Raw genomic sequence first — 20,915 nt, 5'->3', positions numbered from 1 at the left:
GGCAATTCCTGTACTCTATGACTTTCCACAGCTTTGTCTGTGTATACATTTAATTATGGCATACTGGTGCTAAATTTACAGCATTAGATCATTGTGTTTTTCTTTGGGAAACAGTGCTTTCTACCCACAATGACTTTTACTGTTCACAGTTCAGCTGTGCTGTTCACATCTGACAATTCTTGAATGCAACTTATTTCCTTAAACTGTTAAGAAGAACAAGCTTTGGTTTCTGCACTCTTTAACCAATCTGCAAGTTAGTCACTGTAATGGAATTAATTATCTTTTTTTAAAAAGCTAAAAGTTATCCATAGTATAAAACACCTTCCAGAATTAATGAGTCAATGTTTAAATTTAGCATAGATTTAGCAATCACTGATAGGTGGCTTGTAGTGTTCATCCAAAGATTCTTAAGAGCATTTTGCTTTGAAACAAATCATCCGTCTTGAAAGCTCCAGGTGGTCTGCCAAAATGCCTCTGTCAAGCCAGCAGGCTGTCAGCAGGTGGGGATGCAGGGGAGAGCACTGGCATGTGCTGTGTTACTCATGGTCAGGTGCCTCAGCTCCCAGCACAGTTCCAGTACAGTGGCTTACTCTCTTCATGTTGCATGCATGTAAAGTCTGGATTATTAACAGTTATGAAAAGTTATCACACGCTTTTAGGGTGATATTAGAGACTGCTGTTTCCATCAGTACCCAAGGCACGCTTTATCCATGGCCAAGCATATTCTGCAACAGAGAAAACAATGATGAAAAACTTTTCAAGTGCTTCGCTATCAAACTATTTCCCAAACTGACTGCAGCAGGATGCCACCAGGAGCAGCAGTTCTTCACCTTCTGGGCTGCACATGCATGCTGCCTGAATTCCCAGTCTACCCTCTCATTTCCTACCACTCTGCTTTCTGTCCTTTTGCTTTGCCTCACAAGACTCCACAAACTCCCAAGGCAGAATTTCAACAACACACTTCTTTTTCCCCTATCACACCACCGTAAGGGTCAGCCTGGACTATTATTTCCCTGCTTTCCTCCCAGAGGTGAGGGCCCTCGCCCCATATTCCCTTTCCTCAGCAGAACCCAGCAGTGCTGTGCTGTTCTGAGCTGCCAGCTGCCTGCCCTGCGCCGGCCATGCTACTCGGCGTCACGCGGCGCACCGGGATCCTCCGACTCCCTCTCACTTCCCCTTGGGGTCTTCAACACAGAAATTAAAGGGTTACTGGGAAACGGATCATTACGAGTGGGAGAGGACTAACAATGTATGTTATCCAAAATAAGCATTCGTAACTTTAGAGTGAGAACTTTACTGACAGAACAGTCAATAGAGCAGAATGAGGGAGAAGCTTTTAGCATTAGGCTTCATCTGCCCATTAGCTTCTGCTTTTTTAGCTGCAGCTAAAACTACATGGTGTATCTGGGAACTTCATTACCTGTCAATGGGGTATCCTCCTTCACAAATGTTGACCAAGGCATACAGCTGTCTCAGAGCATACTCATACTGAAATAAACAAATATTTTAACAATTTCATTGATAAGAATACATTTTGTTTATCCAAACTAAACTGTGGAGTAATTTAGAGATGCTATTAACATTCAAGGTTTAATTGACGGTCTTGACAGCCTAGTACTAGGCTAAATGGATCTTTATTCTGTACACTTTGCTCTTTGAACTTCAGTAGGTAAATTCAGCTGTTGCTGCACACTTGCCCTAGGCAAGGCTTGCCCATCTAACAATTTCATTCGAAGAAACCCTCAAAACAATCAAAACACTGAAGAAGAACCGCAAGTTTAATACAGCAATAGTCTGGTTGATAAGAAGCTCCAACTGAAGGAGTGCATCTGCTTTTGCTTTGTGAACAGTACTTAAACCTTGGACAACTGCCAGGTCTCATTGTCTTCTGCTAAAATAAATTAATTTGCTGTTGACTTACTTTACCACACACCACTACCTGCTTAGGTTAGATCTCACATGACAGCAGGACTGGGTTTTCTGATATAGGAACTGGCTTCTCTTATTCTTGTCTAAATAGTGCTTAGCACAACACAATTTGGTCTTCAGCTGGGATCCCAGGAGGACTAGAGTAATAAAGCCAGTGAACTAAAAAGCAGCTCTCAGGAATTCAACAAGAGCATGGAACTAGCAGCTAGGCTACTGCAAGGAACTATGCAACACACAGTCATGATCCAGTGGAATTCACAGTGGTGGTGTATTTCTCTTCTCCCAGTATAGAGATGCTTCAAGAAACACAACATGACTTAGTACTGGGATTTTTCATGAGGGAGATGATGAAGGGACAAGTACTAAATAGAAAAAAAAACTGTGGATTATTTTTGGTTCTACTAAAAGTATTTTTAGTCATCTTCTTGCTTATAGACAGGTGCAGTGGAAGTGGTTTCCAGCTTCCAAAAACATTACTTCCCCTTTCTACAAAAGTAAGCTGCCTGACTGCCCCCAAGCTAGGTTTTTAATGAAAGCTGATGTGTTTATGGCTACCGTGCTTGCTCTAGCGGTGCGTTTCTCAGGCTGTATCTAGTGCCTCACTTACCAAGGGCAAGTGCCAGTTGAAGCAACGAGCTCTGAAGTGGTTCACCGCTGACTGGTAGCAGTCGTAATTGCTGATGGGCAGTCTGTCTGACAGAATCTGGTTGGTCTGTTCTGTTGATCCTGTTACTAAGGTGATTATCTTTCGCATGGATTCTTGGATAAATTCTTTCACCTGCACATAAAACAACAAGAACTTAAAACATGCTTTTTCTAGACCTGATTTGAAGACTTTAAATTAAGTTTAGCTTTCTTTAAACCTCCCCCAACTCTTGGGCTGTTTAAGGAATACAATTTTTTGCCATATAGTTTTAGCACAGTCTTTCAGGCCTGTCTCTTAACACACAAATGAGAACTAGAGAGAGAGAAAGTCAGACCCCTGGCACCTAGAATCACTCCCTGTCTTTCCAATGTTCTACCAGAAAACACCAACAACACAATACTGACTACCATTCTGCAGGAGCTCTTTGATTTGGGAGACTTCAGTTCTACTGAGATAAAAGTTTCTCTAATACCAAAGAATAAATCCTCCCAATAAAAGTCCCTGTGGATGAAGCTGAGGAATCTTCTGGGAATAAAAACTGTGAGAATGACTTTTGTATTTGCTAACATTTGCCTAGATAAACACTACTGAATCGCCCTGTGGAACAGATCTCTAAACTTTAAAGGAAGAATAAACCATCAACTAGAGGTTACCAGTCTGAAGAGTAATTTTGTTGCAATTTGCAAAAACTGGAAGTAATCTCACTGGCTTCAAGGGTGTTACTTCTGCCATTCCTTATGATGCAAGTGAACCTCACCTGATGTGTAACTCAAATAAATATTGGGGTTTTTTGCTTACCTCCAAGTATGATTTCATTTCTGCAGCAATCTTCTTAGCCTCATAAACATCATTGGTAGCCATCAGCTTTCGTTTCATGATGGCAAAAGGCACATCAGGACTCGGTGTCAGGTCATAGTTTTTTACAGGTGGCAGAGAAATGGGGACAGCTTTCTTCCCCATGCCCTGAAACTGCATCACTTTCATGGAGGATATGCTCTGAAGGTTAGAAAGGAAACAAATGGAAACTGTCAATCAGCTCCTGTAGGGATTTCTTTCATGTTTTTGTGCCATGCAAACCTAACTCTCTAAGCTTGCTTTATTACAGGAAACAAAGGAGATCATAGTGTTCTAAGTGTATGTCTGTGTGTGCAAATTGGTTGGTTTGTTTGGGTTTTTTTAATACAAGGTCAAGGCTGCCAAAAACTGGGGAACTTTTATTTCCAAAATTCAACACAGGGAAAAAGACTGTCAGGTTAAGCAACCTGCCTTCTTATTTTTAACAAATATTTAATCTGTTGAATAATGAGACTATTATAAATTATATATCATCTCTTACCTCTTCCCATTGGAGGGATCCGTGTACTTATTAACATTTCATTAATATTTATAAAATGCCTGGCAGTAGTAAATACCCTTCTTATACTTGAAGTGTTAAATCACTGGCAGAACTTGAAGGACAATCCGTATGGGGACTCTTTGGATTAAGGCATAATACAGGGCTGTATCTCCTTTTGCATCAGGACCATAGTCTCTTAAACGCTAAATGGTCTTCTGAGAGGAACAGTTTCATTTTCTAAATCAACCCAGCTTAAAGTGATTTATTTATTGATTGATCGATTGATTTGGGACAAGGCATGGAACTATAGGGCACAAAAGGTTTTAAGATATATCTAATCAGGACGCCCGCTCAAATACATACTCTGTTTCCATACTGCATCACATGGCTGGTGTTGGTGCGTTTCTTTACCAGCTGAAACTGCTTGTGGAGTGTTTCTTTTCTGAGATCCTCCTGCATGAAGAAACTTCCATGTGGTCACAGATACTTAAATTCTGTTATTCTAAAAATGCAAGGGCATCTGGAAAGGGTCTTAGCTGCTAATATTAAGAAAGAACTACAGGGAAGGAGCTATACAACCTTTGAAAGAAATGGAAGTAAAAACTGAAAAGAAGATTTGACAGCGTATTCTCAAATTGCTCTTAGCGATCTCCTAACCTCCCAGCAAATGGGCAGGGAGGGAATGGGCCAGCATAAAAATCCCAGATCTGTTTCATTAATACTGTTTTTCATTATGCTAATAAATGGCTTAGCCACAGTTCAGTATTTAAGGATCCCTGAAGGACAAGGTATTGAACTGCTCAATTTGTTTAATTTGGAGATGTGGTCTCAGATTAGCAAATCAAGATTATGTGAATTTGAAACTAGAAGATAGATAGTTTCTGATCTCATAAATAGCAAAAGAAGACAATGTTTCTGAAAGTCAGCTTCAGAAATAAATTTAGTGGCCCAAACAAGTAAAGATTATATATGGTTCTGAGTAGTAGATTAATACTTTTGCAACTCAATTTGTTGATTTCAGTCTCACTTAAAACCAAAACATTTTCCTAAATGCTCTAAAGGAGCCATTTTTAAACAGCCTAAAGATTTTTCATGCATAGAAATGCAGAAACTTCATCTAAGTAACTTACCATATCTGAATCTTCCATCCAATTCACACTGTACCAGTCCCCAAGATAAGTTTGCCTTTCATCATCATAGTAACATGCATAAGATGACTCTCTGGGATTGGCAGCTGTTGTTGCATAAACTGTAAGACAAACAGAAAGTAATTTTTTTCACACCCCATCCCCCCATGATTCAGTACACATGATATATTTGTCTAAGTATTTTGTTTTTCATTTACTTCTAAATAGCAGGAAGGAAAGTAGCCGGTTAATCATTCTGTTCGCTCAGCCTCAGTGTGACTATAAAAGCTTCCCTCCTTGCTGCCAAATGTGTCGTCTGGGCTGTTTAAAGAAGAATATGCATTTCTGAGGGGAACGTCTACTATTTAAAGAACTACTTGAGAACGCTGTGCACGTTCATTTTCTTTATTACAATAATGAGGACATTTTCCCCAAATGGCGTAAATTCCCTAAATCATCTTTTTTTCCAGAAAATGCCACCTTCTACATAATAGCCATTCTTGGGTGGCACTCTACACTGAGAGAAAGGCAAAACAAACTCTATAACATCTGCCCCAAGCACGATGTTCCTAGTAAGTCATCTCTAGCACAACAGAAATAATGCAAACATGTCTTTACAGGTATTATTAAGACAAAAGCTATGTTGGCTTTTTGCCAAAGTCAGCTCACAGCATACTTGTGTAACTGAAATCCAGGTTTCAAAATGAAAAACTGCTTGGCATGCTTTTATATGGCTATTATGTTGCTTCTCAGTGTATCTTTATTTCAAAGGCTAAAAAATGCCTTAAATCCTGTAGCAGTAAGTAGTACAGTTCTGCTCTTAGCATCCTTTAAAGCACTTACTATGTAACCAGTTAAGCTTTGTAGTTCATCACTGAAGGCTGTCAAAGACAGCTTCATGGTGGAATACATAAAGAGTCAATTGTCCATCTTTGTAAGTCTGTGGCAGAGCTGGTTTTCTGGCTGAAAATGTGTAATAGAACAAACTTTGAAAAATGCTGATTCACTAATAATTTATTTTGAACAATCATCAATATGAAATATTCTGTGTGAACTTTCTGTAAATCCTTGATAGGGCTGTAAGAAGTCTAGGTGTCAGGTGCCAGACAGTGTACTCCAGGGCCAAAGACCCAAGAGGCCACAGACAGGTGTGTGGTTGGTCTTCCCTGGAATCACAGCTTCAAGACCACAAGAAAGCCAGACCACCCAGTCTGCCTGCCACAGAACAGACATTTGGAAAGACTGTGATTCCTCATACTAACCAAGGCTGAGCCCACAGCTCTACAACAGACACTTAGAAACCCGGAAAAATCTAACTTCCATTTCCTGGGTTATTGTGCAAATGAGTGCACTAAAACTTCCTGGCAATAGTGTTTCACAAGTGTCTTTGCTACTCAGTGATCTGCCAGCAGGAAGGTCACACCTGCTGTTAGCAGGGCAGAGGCTGAGAAATGTCAGGAAAACTTAACTGCTGCCAATTAAGGGCAACCACATAGTTCCTGAAAAGAAATACTTTTTCAGCTTCTCATTTGCAAGAAACTGAAACTCCTGATAGTCTTTATAAGACTCCATTAAGTCTTTAAAAGGAACTTTCCATAAATGGAAAATATTACTTTCTCTAATTCTTGTGCTTCCCTGCTGAAGTGATGGGGTTTAAACCCCCAGTCCTGAATGAGGGTTGACATATGGATGATGTCCACAGTCAGGCAAGAAAGACCCTCCTGACTGGTTTTCACCCAGGGTCTGGCCAGCCTTGGGTGGGAACTGATTAGGAGATCACCACCAGGTGCCCCTGCCTTCGGCACTAACTTGTAGGTGGGGCAAGAAGCCATCCCTATAAGAATTGACTCTGCTTGCCAACTCTTGGGTTGGGAGGTTTATTTAGATAGTGCATGTGTGGATTCTGGCTATTGGAAGGGCTCCCTGCCTTCATGGCAAGTGGAGTTCCTAGGATGGCAGGGCCAGAGCATGAAGCTGTCTCCGAGTCCCTGCTGTATAGCTGGGCTCATGGCCTGCCTGCTGCCATCTCCCATGGCTTGGCTCCTTGCCCAGCTTGCTCCCTTCTTCATGTCCACTGTGGTGGGTGAGTGCATTGACTTGTTCTCCCTCTGGTTGTCTGGCACTTTAGGGCTCTGGTGTGTGATGTGGGAGCAGAGGGAGGAGTTTAGCTGCTGGTCTGCCCATTAATGGCAATGTCATTCTATATTGGGTAAATGGTCAGCAGAAGACCTGCTAAAATCATACATGAGGGTGCCTTACACCTATCCTTGACACAGTATCTCTTCAGGCCTGTGACAAGTTGTAACATTTAAGTCCAGTAAAGTAACTGCTTGCTCACCGTTGATGTTATCAGCCAAATGATTCATCATAGATCCAGACTCGCATGCTTCAATGTAAAACACCATCTACAAAATAAATCACAGACCTTAAAAAATTCCATGAGGGAATGGAGAAAAATCCTTCAGTGCTTTCCAATTGTAGGTAGTTGGCCTATACTGCTATTCCTGAAACAAAAGCTATCCACAGTGCTACAAAATAAAGCACAGAAGCAAACAGATCAGTTTTTCCTTTTTGGGAGCTAAACTAGGTGGAAAGGGGAAACAATCACAATGAAAACATGCTACCAATTTCTGTAGAATCCACAGTCACTCTTCAGGCACAGCAATGTACCACTACTGAACGTAGTATTTCTTGAACAAATGACCATTTATGTGGTCCTAAAGACAGACAGCCATAGTAGACAGATGACTGCAGAAAGTTGCTTAAACAAGGTGAGCTACTAGAAAGTTCTAAATATTAGTTTTTCTGCTTAAAACAACACATGATGACATAAAAGCATAGAATTTTATGACAAGAGGTACAGTCTCTTAAACTATATTAGTAACTGTAAGAGAAATGAGGTATGTACAAACTTCCTGTATTAACAGTGCAATCTGAAGTGAACAAAGCACAGGAAGAAAGAGTCGGTTGCATGTTATGAGGGTGCAGTAGTTTTGGATGTTTTTTCTCCACCATTGGTCAGAATATATACTGTTATCAAAAAGCAGCACACTACACCTCAACATCGACTGCAAATACACAGGAAACTAAAAACAGAGAAAATTTGGAGAGGATCAGTCTTTTTAAGTGCAAAATCCTAATCCAAATTTCATTTCATGGCAACAGCTTTGTCCTGCTTTGAATAGCTCTCAAAATGAAGATCAATCTCACTGTTTCATGCCAGCTCATTTAAGCTCACAACTTCTGATATGCTTGTTTACCTTCCGGTATTTTTTGTGATGATACATGTACCAAATAGTTTTATTCAGATCCTTGACGTGAAGCTGTAAAATAAGAAGGCTTGTATTAAAACCACTTACATTTAAGAGAGACACAATTCACTTATTAGGAGTAAATACTAACTGTTGTGAATACATGTACTGTTTCCCATCAAATACATCCAGTGTTTGGCCCTTCTGAAACACAATGCTCTAGTATTTACCAGTCTGGAAAAGATAAGCAATGGTCCCAGATGGTAGGTATAGTGCCCCCAAAAGCCAAGTGATACCTGTGGGAAAAAGTCTGCCTGGACCACAAAAGGTCCAATGAAATATTAAATGATGTAATAATGGGCTTAAATTGTGCCAGGGGAGGTTTAGAGGATACTAGGAAGAATTTATTTACTGAAGGAGTAGTGAGGCGTTGGAACAGGCTGCCCAGGGGGGTGGTGGACTCCCCATCCCTGAAGGTGTTTAAAGAATGTGTAGACATGGTACCTCGGGACATGGTTTATTTGTTATAGTAGTGTTGGTTTGATGGTTGGACTTGATGATCTTAGAGGTCTTTTCCAACCTTTATGATTCCATAACTTCAACTGAATGCTTCAGGTTCAAAATGGAAAAAATCCAAAATGTGGTGACGAGGATAAAATTGCTCTTTTTCTGCCTCCATGATCAATATGACAGTGCATCACATATTTTTGTATTTTACATTTGTTACTTATTATTTTAGTATGTCACTAAAAAGGATGGTTTTTATGACAAAGTAATCCCCCCAAATGCTTACATCATCATCAGGAAAAGCCAGAAGTCCTGGAGCTCCATGGTCAGTGAAATAAACAAATACATGATCCTTGGGACCACTGTAATGAAAAAATTGCACACAAATTCTTTCTAGCTACTCAAGCCTAATCTTCATTACAATAACTATCATCTGCTGCTCAGTGCCAAGATATGTCAATATTCAGAAATAATACAGCTGAAGCACCTCCTTCTCTTGGTGAATTTTTTCCTCCCAAAGCACACTACTTTGGGTGCTTATGAGAAGAGATGAGTGTCCGTAAGAGGAGTGAAAATGGGCATATAGGCTAGTTCCTCAAGCACAGGGAATCTGGCAATGACATTTCAAATTGTAAGCAGCAGGTGCTGGTTAGGGAATAACCTGCAAGACAATCTACAAGCCTTCTGGGCAGAGGATAACTGAGTTCTTGTCCCACCCAGTAACAGAAATCAGACCACTTGGAAATTCACACAACAGAGCCTAACAAAGAAGGGCTGGGCGTTATTTTTACGGCTCCCACTCTTGACCCTAAGCCTAAAAAATTTGACCAAGGTGGAATGTAAATAATTAAGACTTTCATATGTGGGTTCAAGTTGTCTCCCTGATTAGCTAAGAGTCTTCAGCCTTCTACATAGCCACTTCCTTGTTTGACTTGTTACATCAAACTTTCACAGGTGAGGTGTGTTCTGAAGTACTTTTTTTAAGAAAAAATGCTTTATAGTCATGTCTTGACTCATTTTAGCTACTACAAGAAAACAAGTAACTGTGCAGCAATTTGATAACTTTTTGCCTATATGCCTTGTATATATTATTTTCTAACCCAGCTTTTGAGGGTGAAGTTTAAACAATTGAGAGCAATATCTTATTCAACTGCTGTCCTGCTCCGTTATTTTTTTTTATTCTGCCCAGTGCAAGGGCAGGGTTCTTCTTTTCTCCTTCGTTGCTTTGACTCCAAAACTAAATTGTCAGATGAAGACACACAATTTTTCTTTATCCAGGCTGTGCTTCCAAATGGTTAAGTTTACATTTGTAACAGTTATACAGGAAATACTGCGCATAGAAAAACACAGCATGATATAAATCTTTACTAGCAGTACCTACCGAGTCAGAAATACAACACACCTTAGTAAATAGGCATCACACTTTTGTATCTCAAAATCTGTAGAAGCCAGGTGAATAACTGACACCAGGTATATTCCCAAGAGGTCTTTAATTAGACCCTCAAATATACTGCTTTTATTCTGGAATCACCTGAATTTTATAAGCCTTTATAAATTACACCCATCAATGTAAGATCTATAATTACACTTAGCCGGTCTACAATTGACTATTGTTCATTTATTAGAATATTGCCAAACTTACAATCATCTGTGCAATTTATTTTACAAATACCTTAAGCATAATAATTACAAAGTTAATGTCTTATACCACTTTTTCAGTTGCAAAGACTTCTTTGCATTAAATAGGAACAAGAATACCATGTCATTACATTCAGAGCCTCAGTAACCTTACATGTGCTGCAAGGACCAAGGCTGGGATTAGACATGCAATTCTTTTAACTGATGAGCTGTTTCAAGCTCACCCTGTCCCTCTGCCACTGACTGCTAAGTCTCACCATTTCAGATGAATAACACAACTGCTTGTGTACATTCAGTCAAGCCTTAGCAAACCCTTTCTAGAGGTCTACAAACCTTAATAAAACTCTCTGGAACAGCCATTCTTGCAAAAGACAACAGTCTAAATATCAAATACCTTAATACAGTTGGCACTATCCTCTCGAGCTTTTATATCTTAATCTATACTGGACTCCATATTAGTCAAGTATCAGCAGTTGCTTCTTGGTGCCCACATAGTTTAAGAAACCAGAACCATTGTATTTCTAATGTGAATGACCTGGAATTTCCATCCATAGTCACGCTAGATTCTCAAGTTGCTCTAATTTGCCCTCTTCTTCTCTTGAAATCAGTGCCAATGTACAACTACATATGCAGTTATTTTCTAACTTCTCTTACCTTTTCAATACTTTTCCTGACCCCACCCCCTTCACTGCTTCTGCATCTCCTCTGAGAACAGCAAGGAAATTCTTTGGAGTAACATCCTAAGGATTTAAAAGGATTACAGTTAAACTTGATCATAAAAAAAAACAACAAAATCTTTGTTTAGAGAGATGGCTTCTGAAAGTACAGAATCCATGCATGGATAGGAAGTTTAGCCAGCCGTCCTTTTCAATCTGTTACATAATCTATTAGCCACTGATGACTCACTCAGATACCAACTCCCAAAATCACCAAGTGATTGGATTACTGTTCTGATTTAATGAAAGTTTTACACAGGTGTTCTTCACATCGAGTTTCAACATTTATGTATGCAAGGCCTTCCCTTCTTTTATTTTGTGTGCCAGCACAGAAACAGTGTAAAGGTTTACTTTTATGACCACGGCTTCACTTCAGAGTTATCTCTTGTTTACATTCATCTTATGAACAGCAAACATCATGCAAAACCATGCAGGTGCATAAGCTGGAGGCTTTATACATTGTGCATAGTGGAGCATAAGGTACAGGCTAAAAGGATTATTCACAACATTGGCTAAAGAGGAACCTTCCCTGGGGAACGGTGTTTCATTCCTACCTCCTTTGTATAGTCCTTGGGCACTCCAGCATACACATCTGTGCCATTAGGCCTATTGATGACAATGCCTTTTGTTGGATTTCTGAAAGTAAAACCAAACATAAATATGAAAAATTAGCCACATGCCACACCATGACCACAGAATAACTAGGAAACCATTCAAACTGTCCTGACTGGCCAGGTTGCCTGACAGAGAGTATAGGTAGCACATAAAGGCCTTTTCAGTCAGTTACACATGCTCGTCTCCAGAGTCCTTACCCTCAGAGTCCCCTCAAGCACCCTGCCTCAGATGATGTCGATTAATCTGAAGACGTAGGCGGGTGGTCTCTTACACCACCTTCTCTCTACTTCCAGTCTTGCTTTTATCCCCCTTTCCTCTTTGGTCCCCGTGTTACTGTGCACGTGAAGTCTGCCGATTTCTGCTGAAGTTGTCTCAGAACTAGAGGCTGTGTAACTCAACTCTGTCATACAGAAAGCAATTATATGCTCTAGACAGTCACCAGGAAGGGGACACGTACGCTCTTTTGTTGAATGTGCATTTTGGGAATTAATCTGATAATGTCCTTTTAAAAAAGCCCTGCAAGTCATACATGGAGCTTCCCTATGTTTGTGGGTTTAGGCTATTGATCTGCTCTAAGCTGTTATGCCTGGGAGGAAAGTTCACTTACTCTCCTAAAAATGAAGCTCTGCAGCCCTTGGTGCTGCAAGCGATGCTGAGCTGTGGAGTAAGGCTTTCTAGCTCATGAGCACATTTCAAAGGAGAATTATTGTGCTGATGGATAGAATGTCTCTATTCACATCACAGGATGTTTTAAAGGTGGTTCTTCCCGAAGTACTACAAACTCAAAATGCAAGGGTGACCCTGTCACGTTTGTAGTAACCGTATAGTTTATGACTGGTGCACGTTCATCACTTACTCGTCGTTATCAGCAATGTCATCATACATCATGACAATGATCTGTTCATCTGGAATTCCATTTCTGTGCACAATCTGGTACGCATGGCACACATCTGCCTGAAATTAAGCACATTTTCATTACTAGCTTTAAACAGAGATTTTTACCTTTGAGACCAGAAGAAAAACAGCCTTGCAGGCTACTGTCCAAAAGAAACCGCATTCAAATATAAGAGCTCGAGGGTTGCTAGAGGGTTGAAATGCACAGGTTAAGCCAAAACTCAATGTCTTTCTCTAACTAGGAGTAGTTGCATTAATAAGAGACTATAATTAAAATCTGTCTCATTTACCTATTTTGATTTCTAATTTAAACAGAAACTATAAGTTATTTCAGACTTGGCACAGGTAACAAAATTTAACGAAAGGTTCTCAAAAATGTTCTGTTTTCTGTGAGAAAATCTAAATTAAAACCTCAAGCATTGTCAGACAAATTCAAAGTGTGCCAAGAAGCAGAAGAAAAAAGCTGGATTTCCACCAGTTTCAATTAGTTCTGCACCAAGCCTGCATGACTAAGCATCAAACATTGTCCTTGGATTAAGGAAGCATGGTTCAACAATCTCATCTCTGCAAATATTTTATTAAATTTTGCTTTACTAGGTGAGTATTTTAGTTATGGAATATTTCCTTTTTAATTATGTATTTCTTGTAGAGTAACACTGAAGCAACTTCAGGGCAAGAAAAGAGATTTCAGTGGAAAACTGAAATGGAGAATTTCTATTCAGGCTTTTTTTCTGACTTTTACAGGATATGAATAACCAGATTTTCTTTTCAGAACCATCTTCCCATGATGCAGAAATAACAATACTCACCAAAGTGATATTTCAGTCAATACAAACTTCTATCAGAATGCTAAATTCTTAGCAAATCCAGCCCAAATAATTGTCTTCTTTTAGACTTGCAGTCTGTGAATGACTTCATAGGATATTAATAATCACTCTGAAACTCCAGAACAACAACCTACCCCGTGACAGCAAAAGCTGTTCAGATTTAATTGAAAAAACCTCATCTAACAAATGTATACTCCAAATGCAGGCAAGAAGCAAGTTTTAAAGTTTACCTCTGTTGAGCTAATCTGATTTGCTAGTTTGTAAACCAAACTGAAGTGATTTAAGTGGACCTATGCAAGTACAGATAATTTAGGAGTATTAGTGATTTTGACTGGTTTAACTGAAAGGTCACTGTGAAATCCAGACACTTTATAATCCTTGGTCTTCTAAGTGTAGCCGAAGCTGAAAAGAGAGGGTAGTTGTGCAAGATTCTGGGAAGGGCGAGGCACATTCAATGCTAATGAACTCCCACAGCAAAATCTCTTCACGTGACTAACCTTTAAGGTTAACCCTTACTACAGCAGTTCCATTTCCCAGCATGCAGTTCAGCCTACATGCTCCTCCACATATCCCAGGCAATCTCCACTGTTTACAGTTCTCCATTTCCTTGTGTGCCCTGATACCAGCTGCTGCCTCAAGTCAAAAGTTAGAGGTTGAACAGAGTTATAAAGGCATCACATACAATATGAAACAGCACAGTGCAGGTTTGTCTAAACGTGTACTTGATTTTCATAAGCAACCCAAGCAGAAGAAAACACTAATCAGGGCTTCTCTACACAAATGATGAGTAGATCATTGATTGTCTCTCACTCTCAAGACAATACGTTTGTTATGCTGACAGGAACAGTTATAGGCTGACAACACACAAAAATGCTTATGAATACTGTAGTCATATAATATCAACATACTTACCTAGCAAGTGTCTGTGTTCCTGCAGACATGTGGCTGACCAGTAGGTATTTCGGAGGTGTTTCTAATTAATACCAAAAGTACCCAAAATGAGTTGAGCTTTGTGAACAGGTATCATCAGCTTTTTTTGTCTCCTTTCTCTTTCCTTCTGATTCACTGTTTGCTCACTATGTCTTGTCTTAGTAAAGCAGACACTGGTGGTAAATTTAAATGAGTTAAATTCCCTTGTGTGGAAGGAAACATCAATGTAATCAATTCCCTTCAACCTTAACTTATGCCCATTTGGAGACTCTCCCGGTCTTTTAAGGCTTTTGCCAAGGGAACTGTACTTGCTGGTAGCATAATTATATCACCAACGTAGGCTAGTGCAGCAAAACCATGTTTTATTGCTAGAACTCCATTAGACAAAGTAGGCAGTTCTGAGTAAGCAGTTGGGGTTTTTTGCATAGAATTAGGCAACCTGACTAGCCAGCTTTGATGTTGGTCACATGCTCCTCCCATCCCCTCCACACACATTAAAAAAACCCAACTCTATAAAACCAGAATAGAAACAGTCTGCTCCTAGAGCAGGGAGGCACATATGAACCTAGACTATTTCCTGTTGACATGTAACTGCCTCTCAAATCCTGCTCTTTGAGCCCTGCTTCTGCCAGATACATTGCTAGTGTATCTGTACCTGTAAACCACCCAAGAAGAGACAGATGATACTGTTCCAGATCTCTTGTTGGTATTACCCTTGTTGATTTAGTATGTGAAATGAATACTATGAACATTTACTGGTTATATCATGATAAGTGCAAATGACACTTTTGTGGCCATGATTTGGGGTGGTTAGCAGCTGCCTTGAACAGAATAGAGGAGAAGGTGTAGCTGTACAGCTGCTACTGCACAATGAACCTCAGTAACAGCATCTCCTTTAGAGCTGGCATGGTTCAAACCTTTCATCCCCAAGTTAATCTAAACCTGTTGCTACACCAGCAAATTTCTATGGAAGATCTATGCTTAAATCTCTTAAATAATTAAGTCCTAGATCTAGAAAGCACAGGTATCAGAAGTGGAATGCCTCCTTTTCCTGGGATGGGCATTTTTTTTTCCCCAAAATTGGGAAATTCTAAAGGGTGAAAAAACCCGTCACCCTAACTTTCCTCTGCCATACAGCTGTTTACACATTTGAGTGACACAGCTTTCAAACAGACTGCTTGGGACTGTGATTTTTGGAAAAACCAAGTTGTTTTATGACACATGCATGCATAAATAGTTCCTACAGGGAAAAGCTTGGACTTCTGTGAAATTGGTTACTTCCGGTCTTATGACTGCTAGGTTCATGGCTAAAAGCATGTGTAACGAACTGTCAGCTTCATTGCAAAGTGGCACTGTTCCAGTTACAGGTACACTGAAATCCCACAGCCTAAAAAAGAATGAACTCTAATATACAGGCATGGTAGAAGAATATATCTGAAATGTCAGCCATGTTTCACTCCCTTGCTTTAATATAGATCAGTGGATCAACCAAAACCAGTAGCTATATTCAGAACTTAGAAAAGGTTTTCTGAGATCTTCACTTAAAGTTTTTCAGACACAGTGAGGAAATATTAATTGAAGCCAAGTAGCCAAGGCATCTTTAATGTCTGTTACCGGCAAGACTCGAGGATTTAGGACTGCCCTGGAATAAGACACTGCTCTGGTTGGTAGTGCTCCCAAACCTAAATAAATACAGTCCCCCCTGGCCCATAAAGCTCAGTAAGTATAAGACTAAAAACAACAACTGAAAACAGACTCTTGTATTCAGATTCGAATGTTTTTATTTTCAGTATTTTAATTTTGCCAGTCTTTTTCAGGTGTTTTGCTCCTCAAATATGTAATCCCATGGACTGTGTCCTTTGGAGTAGCCAAAGCTTTAAGTTTGAGTTAACTGGTATGATCACCTCCTAGGAGAGGCAGAAGTATAGACAAAATTCTATTTCTCTTAAGGAGAACTAGTCTGCTGGCTCATTCTCTAGATCTACCTGTAGCATTTAGTGTTGTCTTTGCTCATGTATTTCACTAAGCCTTCCAGAGGTAGATCATCTAGTTCTTTGCATAGCAGAGGGCTGAGCCACTTTGCCAGGGAATGGGAGGAGTATTCTTTGTGGTGTATGAGTGCTTAGCTACATTTAGGGAACAGAAGCCAGTCTGGTAATAAAAAAGCTGCTATACAGAACTAGGAATAACTACAGAGGAGAAGGGAGGAGCACATTAATACTCCTCCCACAGAACAAGGAACTCTAAACAAGACCACTAAGATATGAGCAAAACCACCAAAGAACTGAGGAGCCACAAGCTGCAGTGACAATAAGCTTTGGGCTGTATGCTAGGCAAAAAACTTATTAGGAACTAGATGAGATAAATGTGTTAAGACAAGTTTAGATCATCCTGATTAAGAAACAGCCCCAGTTCAGCCATCACAGAGGAAATAGGTGCCTGCAAGGTGTGAATCTCACTCAGATAAGTAGAAATAGTGGTTTTTTCCTTATCTTGTCTACACTTTTGGTTTGCACCGCTGATAGTGGATCCTGACCACTGACAGCTGAATTACAAGTCTTAGGAGTTTCAGATTCCTCGAGTTTACAGTTGCAAACTTGGTGTTTACAGGGTCTGCACAGTCTTTACAAACTTACTGTTCATAGGGTCCTACAAATTTTCACATATGAAATTAAATGTTTTTGAAGATGTAATATTCTTCTCCTCTTTTTATGGTAGTTTAGTCAGATGAACGCATCCTTCCACCAGGTAACTACTGCAGAAGGCAACAGAGTATGTTTTGACTGTGTTGTGTGCAGACAGCATATAAAACTAGAGCTCATAAAATATAAATGTAATACAAACATGCAACATCATGTATTAAAACTGTGCCCTGAACAGCTGAACTGAGAATTGAAACCCACAAATGTGTTTACTGAGGTCTCAAATTTCCAAGGGCTATTGTGAGTGCTTAGTTTCTTGTAGGTAATAGCAACCGGTCTGGTAACAAAAAAACAGTCACATTGAGCAGCTACTTACAGGAACATTCATATCTACAAATTCACTTGTACACAGGCTAGATCAGAGAAGTTCCAAGGAAGGAAGGTGACGGCAGGAGGAAAGCTGACTACGACCTATTTTCTTCTGCAGTTAGTCCCTGCAAAGAAATGGCCCAACTCTGCAATCCCCGAGTGTTGCTTTGCTTTCTAACAGCACAGGTTTTATTGTACTGAAAAAATAACGTGTTTCTGCATATGTTCACTATGGAAGGACTTTCACGATGGATGAAACACAGAACTGGAAATCCAAGTCCTGTTCCTGGTTCTACTGCAAGGGATTTGAGCAAATAATTTGAATACTTTCACAGCTTTTGCTTCCACCGCTGGACAGCAGGGAGCACTAACACACACAAAGACATGGTGATCAGTCTGCATGTTTCCAAAAATCTGCTATAACTCATGAGATTTCTGTAGTATCTTTCCTCCTCTCTACAACTCTCCTGAAAGTCTATGGTTCAGACAGTTCTCCAGGGAACAATTTTTTCCATTTTTTTGATACCCATGGCACCCTTCTCTGGATGAAACTTCACGGCACATGCACAGAGAGGATTTGCCATGGCTAGCTGCTGGGTCTGTCTCACAGTAAGCCCTCCCACCACAGGTGCTCACTCCTGCCAGGCCCTTCAAGCTGGCCACAAAAGGCCACCAGGCAAACAGCACAGGCTGCTGATGTGCTGCATCTCCTGGAAACCGAGTCTTCTCATAACAAGCAGGAGCTCAGCCCCATTCTAAAGGATCTCTTCAAAAGGATGCAGACTCTCTTGTTTTATGAGATCGATTTCATTACTTCCATAGGATTATTAGTGGTGTAATAATTTCCTTTTTTTTCCCCAAAGGCTGGACCAAGCAATAGAGGTTAAAATACAGAAATTCCTAGGATTGAAATTCAGAACAATCTGCCATTGCAGATGTTTTGCATTGTTAGTTGACATTATCTTCAAAATTAAGGTGTTTAAAGAAATCTTGTTCTCATTTTTCTAACCTTGAAAAGCAATTACTTAATAACTGCAAAGTTTGGCCACACTCAGAAGTTAATTTGCTTCTGTGAAACTGGCATGTGCAAAAGACATTGCTGGATATATATGTAAGCATGCATCTTGTGTTCTTCATAACTCCATTATAATCAGTACTCACCATTGAAGGCTTACTGACACAAAAGTTAAAAACTGTGTTTGGGCAACTGTAAAAAAGGAATTCTCATGAGCCACAGCATCAAAAATGTAGCTCTGTTTAAGGGATTAATGTTTCGGTATTAACTCCTCCTAGAGTGGAAGGGAGCCAGTGAGACTGGTTATACAGCAACAACCAGAGCACAACTCAGTAATTATATTTAGACACCCAAGGGCAGGCAGTGATCAAGTACAACACAAGTATTTTTATAGTTGTTTTCCAATTTCAACTTTAAGAATTTATTTTTTTAAGATTTTAGTTGAAATAGGAATAGTTTATATAAAGACTTTATATTCCAACTACAGTTATCAGGTGATAGTTACAGTGCAAGGAGTTGGCAAGATCCCTAAAATCAAAGTGTTGAGCCAGCATTTCCCAGTAGCAGGTTCTTCAAATGCAACAAGGTTGTCAGTCTGGTTCATTAGGTTTTAAGCTCATCAATGCACTGAAAGTCACAATCTATGAGCTAAGGGGAAGGAGAAACACAAACATAAAACCCAGCATGCCCAAAACATAGAGGGCTCTTTTCTTCTTTAGTCAACACAAATAGAGAGGGTGAAACCTCTCTAGATTTTACAGGCAGTTACATTAAAAAAAAAAAAAAAACAAAAAAAAACCCCAACACTTTAAAACTTTCAGTATTCAGCAAATCAGCTGTAGCCAGTACATTTAATACAGTTTAACTTTTAAAAATGCTGATTTTGTACAGTAGCGTTTCAATCTGAGTTCATCTTCACCAATAATAATCTAGTAAGCTACATTTCTAACATTTACAAATATACAAATGTATACATAAATCACAATCAAATGGACCCTGTTTGTCCAGAAAAGCAAGAGATAGTTCCAAGTTCAGAGCAAAGACTGTGTTTAAGTGTTAATTAATCTGTTTAAGGGATCGCCCAAGAGTTCCTCAAAGGGAAAAAATGCCATCGTCTCCTGACTGCTAATTATAAGACTTGCACTTAATCAGAGTTAAGTCACTTGGATTTAATCCTGTCCATCCTGTCACTCACACTCAGACCACAATTCCACAGCACACTAACTTTGACAGCAATGTCAATCTCTGGAGTTCCTGTTCTCTTTTTTCCTCCTTCTGCTGTTTGTTCTGATTCCTGCACCCCAATGCACTGTATCAGTTCCTTGTGCCAACACAACTCTGAGGCCATGCTGTCAAATACAGTGAGCAAACTGATTCAAGTTAAAAAGAACCCCCTCCTGCATGTCCTCCACCCCACAAAAACACGCTGTGCATTGCAGTCTTTGTAGATTTTTTTTTAACTGGTGGGAAGAAAGGGAGTTTTTTCTTAACATAAGGAAGAGAGGAAAACAAATGGAAAGAAAACTACATGTGCCTCAAAATGAGGTTTAATTCTAGACATAATTTGTTCACCTGCAAGCTGGGGTCAGATCCTCCAGCCTAGTAATAGAATATTTAGCCTAAATGATACAGGTCTCCCAGGATGCAGAAGTGTGATTAGAGGGAGAATGCTGCTCCTCCTGCTAATGACAGCTTTTCAAAAGATGAAAGACTGGACAAAGTTGTAAGGAAAAAAAAAAGTTCAATCAGTTCAAGGAGCAGTGGAGGGAAATTCTTGGGTTAAGAATAGCAAGAATTAAGACCAGGTTCTGAGTGAACTTTGTTGCTGTTCGTTTTGAAAACTTCAAATGCTCCTGGAAGTCTAAAAATAGAAGCACTTGCCCAAATGACAAAAGGGCTGAACCAGTCTAGGCAGCTATTACTAGCCTGCAAGTTCCAGCGCAGCATTTTCTGGAGCATGGCCAGCATCAGCACGTGGGACCAGTGGTCCTTACCTGGTGTCGATAGTTGTACCAGCCGTTCGAACCTGCAACAATCACCACCCAGTGCTTGCCTCCATCCTCAGGTTCTTCCATGGGGAATGCGCTGATGCCCAGAGCGCAGCCCAGCAGCACAACCGCTTTCAATATCATCTCTCTTCTTTATTTACTCCCCAAATGGGAGGAAAAAAATCCCTAATGAAGAAGTTTGAGAGAAGCAGCAGGTCAGAGGGCATCAAAATAAAACAAATGCAAAACAAACATCGGTAGTATCAAAACTAGAAGATTTTCATGCTTGTGGGGTTTTTGTGTTTTATGAACCATCCAAATCACAGTACAATTTCTGGTCATATCTTCCTTTAGCACCAACCCTCTACTAGTTAAGAGTTTTCTGTCAGCTTTCAAATCTGACTGAAAGCAATGCTGAATAGGACAACCAAGTCTTTCAGCTCCCTCTGGTTGTTTTGTTCTATGATAGCTGCTAATGAATAAGC

The 20,915-nt window shown here is 39.9% G+C and overlaps 1 protein-coding gene across 1 annotated transcript; it reads right to left on the bottom strand.

The window, feature by feature from the left end:
- Positions 1 to 456: 456 nt before the first annotated feature.
- On the bottom strand, positions 457 to 20,616 carry LGMN (legumain). Its single transcript, XM_008939993.1, has 13 exons — positions 20,437 to 20,616; positions 12,622 to 12,719; positions 11,705 to 11,786; positions 11,089 to 11,174; positions 9,083 to 9,158; positions 8,299 to 8,361; positions 7,377 to 7,443; positions 5,042 to 5,160; positions 4,275 to 4,364; positions 3,374 to 3,571; positions 2,537 to 2,707; positions 1,421 to 1,488; positions 457 to 725 (listed from the first exon to the last, which is right to left on the bottom strand). The coding sequence occupies exons 1-13, from the start codon at positions 20,572 to 20,574 to the stop codon at positions 686 to 688; spliced, it is 1,296 nt and encodes a 431-aa protein (XP_008938241.1). The 5' UTR covers positions 20,575 to 20,616; the 3' UTR covers positions 457 to 685.
- Between the last annotated feature and the right edge of the window lie 299 nt (positions 20,617 to 20,915).

The sequence above is a fragment of the Merops nubicus genome, unplaced genomic scaffold (genome assembly GCF_000691845.1).
Source record: "Merops nubicus isolate BGI_N331 unplaced genomic scaffold, ASM69184v1 scaffold9495, whole genome shotgun sequence".
NCBI classification, from domain to species: Eukaryota; Metazoa; Chordata; class Aves; order Coraciiformes; family Meropidae; genus Merops; species Merops nubicus.
This window is presented reverse-complemented; position numbering and strand designations above follow the sequence as displayed.